The 8,683-nt window shown below is 42.6% G+C and overlaps 1 protein-coding gene across 2 annotated transcripts; it reads right to left on the reverse strand.

The window, feature by feature from the left end:
- Nucleotides 1-290: 290 nt before the first annotated feature.
- Nucleotides 291-8,180, reverse strand: kdm8 (lysine (K)-specific demethylase 8). 2 transcript variants are annotated; one of them, XM_035398659.1, is made up of 8 exons: nt 8,066-8,180; nt 6,630-7,104; nt 6,014-6,186; nt 5,190-5,326; nt 5,006-5,052; nt 4,072-4,221; nt 3,884-3,976; nt 291-1,856 (listed from the first exon to the last, which is right to left on the reverse strand). In XM_035398659.1, exons 2-8 carry the CDS (start codon nt 7,098-7,100, stop codon nt 1,692-1,694), a joined length of 1,236 nt encoding a protein of 411 aa, XP_035254550.1. In that variant the 5' UTR covers nt 7,101-7,104; nt 8,066-8,180; the 3' UTR covers nt 291-1,691. The 2 variants fall into 2 exon arrangements, with proteins under 2 accessions (XP_035254550.1, XP_035254549.1); XM_035398658.1 differs by having other exon boundaries at nt 8,003-8,145.
- Between the last annotated feature and the right edge of the window lie 503 nt (nt 8,181-8,683).

Below are 8,683 nucleotides of genomic sequence, written 5' to 3' on the forward strand. Positions count from 1 at the left end.
TGGAAGTACTGTCAGTTGAGCAGGATCCACATTTTTAACTAACGGTTAAATAACGGTATGAGGGAGTTCTAATGCAGCTTGGAGTTTAATTTAATTTGTTTCCCCTTTGACTTAATGTGCGTTTATCGCTCATATAGCACTCTTCCCACAAGCAAACGGTTTAATTACTAGGGACTGTTTTCAAAAAATGTATAAATAAAGATGCATTAAAGATGGAGATTGGTGTTAGTTCATGCCACTGGAGATGTAGGTAATGAGTGCCAAAACATGACGACGAGAGCACACCAACATTCGTTTGGAAAAATGTTTTTATTTTCTGCAGGGTAACGCATCTATAGAAACGCACCCTTAATGAAGAGTGGGTGGGGTCACTTTTTCAACTCTGAGCGCACATAATGCAGTAACAATCTATGTGCAAAGCCACACTGTACCTGTACCCCTGTATCTTAAAGTACAATGGGGACCAAAAGTCTGAGAACACTATCAACAAGAATTGATTGTTTATCATTAATTAACAAGGGCTAATACTATTATGACGCTCTGTTTATGCTTCTTGTTCAACACGTTTTGTAGGTATTTGAGAGCACTAAAAAATAGCAACATCAAGTACAATGGCAGATTCATTCAATTAAATAGATGGTTTTAGTTAATAGCCAAGATGTATACATATTCAGTTTTAGGAACACATTTGTTAATCAAAAGACAAATCAGGAACCAAGGTACCCTGTCCACATAGTTAAAATGACTTTATTGAACTGGCAACTATAAAATCAAAATAGAAACTATAAAATACTCCCAATGCATTTCGGTTACCTTCATCAGGGAGTAGACCAGAGTTGCAGAACTATGGTGTTTAGATGACAAACAATAAACCTTCATTAGCTACACCTCTCTCTAAATCAATAAGCAGAGGTGTGGCTAACGTGTTAACCTGTAGAATTCATTCGGCAAAAAGTTCCCGATAAGTGAATAACTCACCGGCCTAACAAACCATGCATCAATATTGATTCACAGTTTGTTATTAATTCTATAGGTGAACATGTTAGCCACACCGCAACCTCCTGATTTAGACAAAGGTGTAGCTAATTAAGGCTTATTGTTGCTGACGTACCATTGTTCTGCAGGTATAGCTTATTCCCTGTAGTCAAAATGTGTTTGAGTATTTTATTATTTTTATTTTGAACCTGCCAATGCAACAAAGGCATTTTAACATTATATTGTCAGTGCCTCTGTTCTTGTTTTGCTTTTTGATTAACGTTTTTCATCCCCACAAAAAAGCTCTTCCTAGCCACCAAGAGTTCTTTTTTTTTGCTGTGTACCCATGTAGCACTTATTTCTCACGTGTTATATTTCACACGTGTTAATGCTTGAATGGGATAAAGGATGCAACAACCTTATGGTGGAGGAACCACATATTCACAAAGCCTCCCGTTTCATACGAGCATTTGGAAATGTTTTTTCTAATTTTGGTCTGCAACTGTCCTCCTATAGCGTGCGTATTCCTGAATAAGACGTGTAATTGGAGTCGCATTATTCCTTGATGAATGAAGACGAGCAGGACTTGTGACCAGTGTCCTCAGGCTTTCGGTCTCCGCTGTGCGTCAGGCCCGTGTTTGTCCGAAAAAAAACAGTGTGACGCAGTAAGGGTTCGACGGACAGCTCAGCAGCAGGACCCAAGCCGGGGCCGTGGGTCAGGACCACCAGAAGCTGACGGAGAAGCTGAGGTCCAGGGCACGGACGTAGTGCCAGTGCTGGACCGGGATGAACAGCACCTCTCCGGGCTCCAAGACGCACTCCTGATAGGGGGCCTTCGCAAACTCCGGGAAGCGATCCACATCTGGACGCTCCACGTCCACCTGAGCCCCACAGAAACGCATTGCATTGGATCAGAGGAACTTTATTTTTCTCCGAAGGAACTTCTTTTGCAGTGTCAGGTGTGCAACCGAGCAATCATCCCAAAAAATGACCTTGGGACACTACATAAATTATACTTAAAACAGCATTGATAATACTTTCAGGCAACTTTTCCCATAATAATACAATTGACTATTTGGTCATTTGGCAAATGCTTTTTACCAAAGCCACTTAGTAAAGTGGTAAGCAAACCCCACTAGAGAAAAATTCAGTCATATAAAAATGTCTTCCAATGTTAACAACTACATTTCGTCTAAGTTACAGTGATTAACTTTTTCTGTAGGCTAATTTTAAAGCCTTTTCATGGTGCCTGAATGTCTATAAAAACACATGGCAGAACATTTGTATTTCACCAAGATGTGTTTAATTTGAAATTACTATACAGTGGAACCTCATTTATCTGAACCCCATGGGAATGATGGTTGCTGGGAAACTGAAATGTTCTGTTCAGTGAAACATGACTGAGTATACATGAGAACTGTTCCTAAATCAATTCAAGTCATTTATTTAAACTCCGCCACAAGTATTCATATGAATATCCTGTTATTTACTCACCGTGAGACCCTTAAACATAAAATAAATACTGTACAGTGCAGTACGGTCTCTCAGCATTGCCACGTTTGTCTTTACTAAAAGGTTTGTGACCACTGCATATTTAGGGCTACTCAACGAAGCCATTAACAATATAAACTTGGTCACAAAGAAACATCAGTCTATCCGACACTACTTACCCACATCCATAAACATAATATCAATATACATGAATATTTGTCAGAAATATCTGAACATTGATACACAGTAGAAGATAGAAGAAGATATACTTTATTGAACCCTGTGGGGTAATTAGTCCTCTGCATTTGACCCATCCTAGTTACTTAGGAGCAGTGGGCATCTGCCTCCCTGTTGCTGCGCCTGTGGACCAACTCCAGTTCTGAGGCAAGTGCCGTGGTCAAGGGCACCTGCAGGAGCGCACCTAACATGCATGTCTTTGAGTGTGGGAGGAATCCGGAGTACCCAGAGTAAACCCACGCGAACACGGGGAGAACATGCAAACTCCGCACAGAAAGGCCCCAAGCCGAGATTCGAAACCACAACCTTCTTGCTGTGAGGTGACAGTGCTAACCACTATGCCACCATGTCCGCCCATCTATGGCCTAACTTTAGCCTGCATGTGTCGAGTCCTGTGAGGCACATTAACAGGGCCATAGTTGACGTTTCACTAATTTACAATGGTTTCTTTTGCTATAGACCACAAGATATTTGGCTACTATGTCTTGAACTTCCTGGTATTCTCCTATTAACATTGCTGCCCATCAGCTGGACCCTTCTGAGTGTGTACTGAACACTGCGCCTGGAAATCCTAAGCTTCCTTAATAACCTTTGCTGCAATGTTCACCTGGCTCCACACATCTAAGCCGAACACCTTTGCCATATTTCTTACAGCTTTAGTGCCTGTTTTACTTACACTACAGGCCAATGGTATTAGGCTACCTGTGGGTTTTTAAAAAAACCTGATGTAGATAAGATTTCAGTCAATTTAACCACTTCTCCTCCCTCTCCCCCATTTGAAAAATGATTGGATAAACTTCCAATAATGTTTCACTGTAATCACAGCCAATTTTTTATTTATTTTTTTTGCTATTGGAGGTATACATTGAAAAAAAAGCATATACTTTGGTTTGTAATTCAATAAATGTGCATATATAACTGAATTCTTCTCTACGTTATGTTTTTTTTTTTTTTTTTTTACCTAACACCTTTAGCCTATACTGTATATACATACATACATACAAGCCTATATTCTATAAATCAACCATAATTCTGTGATTCTCTGTAGGAGCAAGCAATGACACCACTTGTTGCTGTTGTAGCCTCAGTGGGTGGGGTTAGAAACAGGAAGTGCTCTCTATACCTGGCTGGTGTTGCAACTCCAGTGGGAGGAATCAGAAGCAGGAAGTGCCTGGCGTACCTGGCTGGTGTTGTGGAGTAGGTGAGACTGGTGTGGGTACAGCTTCTCACTGTCCTCTGGGGAGTAGAGCCGAATGTACTTCCTGCCGACAACCTGTTTGGAGAAACCAGCCCAGGCGTGAGGAATAGGGGAGACAGGCTCGGACCGCGGTCCAACATGCTTCCCTGTGAAACGGGGTGTCACCTGACCTGGGCCAGGAAGTTCTGCTGGGGGTCCTGGTGGAGGGGAGACACTGTCCCTGCGGGCCCAAACCAAGCGTTGATAGTGATGTCGTCTTCCTCTCCCTCGCCAAGGCAACAGTAATCAGGGATACGAATGTCTTCTTTCAGTTCAGGAATCTTGGAAATTTCATATTGACATAAGTTAAACCAGGGCCACATGAGTATCCCTCGATCAAACCTGTCCCTTTAATGACAGGACATGTTTCTGTGCGCTGAGGTTTCTTTGTAGCCAGCATTAAAAGCTTACAGAAGTGGCAGCACTTTCAGTTGGTGAAAAATAAAGGGAGCACAGCAGATATGGGGCTTCACTTGAGGACCAGCAGCTAGTGTAAAATACTGTAGGGGGCACACAGCTCCATTCCTGGGGTACTGGTTTTTAGGGGTCCAAGCATGAAGTGCTGGAACCCTATTGTTTTTCTTCAGATTTTATTTATCATTATTTTATTTATTTTTGTGCTCTAAAGCTGTTTGCTTATAATGCTTCTTCTCCAACAAAAATTGACCGATTTGCACAAAGTTTGCATAGCCAATATTTGTACAGCCTCTTGGATTGGCCACCATTTTCTTAATGTCCCCAGATTTAGCCTAACCTAATGGCTAATTAACCTAATGGGTGAGACCCATGAAACTTGAGACCTTGCCACAGTGGAACAAGATACCTCTTTATGGCCACTGAGTGATTTTGGCATGGATTGACCACTTGTTAACTGGCGTAATATTGGCTGTGTGTGCTTGGACCCTGTGCATCGCTGCTTGCAGCTATATTTACTATGGTTTTTGTTTCAACCAGTTATTCTAGCTTAAGTTTCTTAATTCATTGGAACAAGCCAGTGATTGACAGCTCAGTGCAGCTCTACCCAGCTGTTCCAGGGTCAGTGTGAGGTGAACAGGCAGGTCTGACCTGATCAAAGAGCTGATGCTGAGCCAGGTATCCCACAGGACCGCCCTCTTATAGAGACAGACACACCCACATAAGAGAGAAAGCGAGAGAGAGAGAGAGGTCAATACATCATTGAAGTGATCCTCCTTTCACACTGACAATGTGGACAGTTAAGCCACAGACACAGATATGCCGAATCATGTACCTACTGTTCCAGTGATATAACGGTCTATAAACTCATTGACTGTGATGAGTGATTGCGACCATTCTTCATCGGTGTACCGGGAGCCCAGTTCCACAGGAACGGTCCGGCAGCCAGCTGTTCTCCGCAGGTAGTCAATGCTTGGAGAGGAAGGTCCAGAGAACACACTGTTTAGAGAGACTCGTATGCACGGGACCTCAAGTGCTTATTTTATGCAATGCTAGAACACACTTTTATTAATCTTTTATTGGAGATAAAGAGATAAACAAAGGGAAAGGGAGAGATTCTTCAAATTGGCTCAACACATCTTGCATAGCAAAATACTAAATGAACATGCTTGATTCAAGCTAGATTCAGCCCCTGAAACATGAAATGTGGCTACAATATTATTAACTGATTGTGTAAAATGCTATATTTATATTTAGGCAATGACCAGATGCTCTTATCCAGAGCAATTTACTTTCAAAAGGGTTTAGCTAACAAACAGTGCTAATGCCAAGTCATCAGTGTTGTAGCTGATAGCGGCAGTCAGTACATAAACCTACAGCTAATGCTAACTGCCACAATAGGTACAAGAGGGAAACTGAGGATTCAGTGCTTTTAAGTATTTTGAGGGCACATTGTTAGATGCAGCATAGGATGGGCTAGTTAACCCATAAGTGCTCTGAGTTCGAGTCTACAGTAAAAGACAGACAATGATTTGGCCGTTCTAAAGGACAGGTGATGCCCTTTCAACACAAGTTGAAGCAGGTTGTTTTGATGACCTCAAGCCCAGAATGGGTTTTACAGGGAAGGCAGGACTCTGCCTGACCTAGGAGGAACATTACCTCCACCGATGGTCCTTGCAGGCAGGCCAGTGGTCTATGACACCCTGTAATATGACCGGTTTGCGTGGAGCGAGGAAGAGCGAGCCAAAACTCTCCAGGGAGGGACACTGCATCCTGGGGACGGCCGTTTCTGCGCCGACCTCAGGCGCGAAGGCACGCTCCGTCCTCAACCTCTGTCAAAAAGGAGCCGGAAAACGACTGTCAGCAGTCACTCAGCACAAGGTCACCTAGTGGCCATCAGATTAACCGTCAACCAATCACACAAAGGCATGGGAATAAACCAGGGACCCTCAACCTCATTTTCACCTTAAAAGCCAGTTCAGTTCCAAGAAATCAGGTGTGGTGAGCTACATATGTCATCAACTGATTTCATTGATTAATTAAGTGCTGAGTAACAACAGAAAGCAGCATACCCTGTGGTTCCCCAATTAATGGATTTATATCGAAAAGCAAACTAGACTTTCACAAAAATTAGCCTAATTGGTAAATAAAACTACTAATGTTAAGTTGTCAGACCTTGCACTTTTCATGAGAAGAAAATGTTAATTTCAGACAGTGCCCAGTACCCAGTATTTTATTTTACCAGACCCCAACACATTTCTGAACAGAAATGAACCTTCATATCTGGGCCTTCATTGGAATCCTCCTCTTCAGGGCATCTCTTCCTAAATTTCCCATGCAGGATTCCCACCACAGTCTGCAGTATGTTATCCATGATGGCTGCCCCCATCAGCAGTCCCATGTCACATGACCTAATGGCTTCCTGCCCCGCGGCTTCGGAGGCTTCTCCCCAGCAAAGGCTGGCAGCTTTGAACAGGCAGCCGTAGGAGTACACGCGTCTCCACTCCTTGTCCACGTCTCGCCAGGTTCCCGTGTTGAGCTTTTCCCAGGCGAAGTCCACGATGACCTGGGCGTTTTGGGCGAGCAGGGAGGGTTCTGCGCTGCTGTACAGCTGCTTCCTCGCCAGTTTCAGCACGGACACGATGCTGGGCTCCACCTTCTCACCGAACTGCAGTGGAAACTTCGCCTCAGAGCCCGGGAAAACAGCCTGCAACTCCGGATATATGTGCGCCACAGTCCCAGACATCCTCCTTCAGATGCAGTGGCAAATACAGGAAAATATATTCAGTCAACGCACATTTATTCTTTTTATTCTGAAAGGATGAACAATTTACTTCATGTCCGGCATCAATGCATGAAGTCAGCCAGTGGTCACCAACCCTGTTCCTGGAGATCTACCATCCTGTTGGTTCTCATCCGAACTCTAATTTGGCACACCTTACTTTACTAATTAGCAACTCAACGAGATCTCTTGCTGTCGAATGAGGTGTGCTTTGTTAGGGTTGTAATGAAAACCTACAGGACGGTAAATCTCCAGGAACACGGTTGGTTAACACTAATATAGGCAATCTCCTGAGTACAATCTCTGCCAGATGTGGTATTACGAGAGTATGCTCTATGTATTTGCAACGGAGCCGTGCACAAGAAAGATATAACCTGAGTAATAACCTACATGTCTGTCCACCACTACTGCCTATTCATCACAGAACACTTGAGAAGTAGATCGCATTCTCTGTAACCATTACAATCTGGTAAAGTTATTTACTGGTCATAATCCCTGTAGTTATTACTATTAATAACACGAATTTGATACATTGTCAGCCATGGATTCCGAGTCAGCTTCGACCTGCCAACTCAGCACTAATATAAATTAGGTAACAGCTTTGACATGTAGCTAAAACGTATTAATACATACGACAAAGTGGACACAATGATAAGCATATACTGAAATCCAAAACTTAAGAAGTTGTAACAAACTAACTATGTAAGGTCGCTAGTGCTAACCTCGTCAGCTATAAGACGTTATCATGTTAGGTCGCTAGCGTTCGATAAATTTCGCAGCTCGAAAAAACTATTTGATTTTAAAACACGCTTGTGATCTATTCAAGTGTGCAAGGATACCACATAAACATATCGTAATAAACTTACTTCACACCGCTAGCGACTAGCTAAAAACATATCCTCCTCCATTTCAATTGCGTCATGCACTACCTGAATGATGTCCGTGTAGAAAACTACGCAACCACACCAGCGTTCCAACCAGCAGGCCGATTCCAAAAACCGGGGTTTTAAAATACTAGCTGGATTAAATTGGGTTAACTACGATACGACGTTCGCTTTAGAGAAACAAATGGCTCTGTGAACAAGCTTCTTACAACCAAAGTACGTAGACTCATGACCATAAGTTCTATTATTATACCACAGAAGTCATCCTATTAAAAAAGTTACATTTAGTCGTTAATAAATTGACAGCACTGACAGAAAAATGGTTGCTAGGTGTTCAGTTCCATCAGAGGCTGAACAAACCATAGTGGAAGCCCTGGCAGCACCTTTGCAATGAGGACAATGCCAAAGCAGGTGTTACAGTAAATTACGCTCAAAGTTATGAGGCTTTTAAATCACATCTAACAATACAGTTCATTATTTCAGGGGCAGTACGGTCAGACATGGAAATTCTGAAATCTGAATTCAAAAGAAGCGTTTAACATGAGCAATGATACCTTCAAATTTTGCAGACTTGGGTAAATTTGTAGCCTACTGTACTTTTGAGCGAGAAGTACTGTATTACACATGTAAACAGTGCAATGTCAATTAAGTACCACAGAGTAC

The sequence above is a fragment of the Anguilla anguilla genome, chromosome 17, assembly GCF_013347855.1.
Source record: "Anguilla anguilla isolate fAngAng1 chromosome 17, fAngAng1.pri, whole genome shotgun sequence".
NCBI lineage: Eukaryota > Metazoa > Chordata > Actinopteri > Anguilliformes > Anguillidae > Anguilla > Anguilla anguilla.

Coding starts and splice junctions, on each gene's coding strand:
- kdm8 (XM_035398659.1), bottom strand. CDS start 7,100: ATGTCTGGGACTGTGGCGCACATATATCCGGAGTTGCAGGCTGTTTTC. Junction 5,053..5,189: donor TTATATCACTGGAACAGTAG/GTACATGATTCG, acceptor TGTCTCTATAAG/AGGGCGGTCCTGTGGGATAC. Junction 4,222..5,005: donor AGCATCAGCTCTTTGATCAG/GTCAGACCTGCC, acceptor GAAATTTCCAAG/ATTCCTGAACTGAAAGAAGA.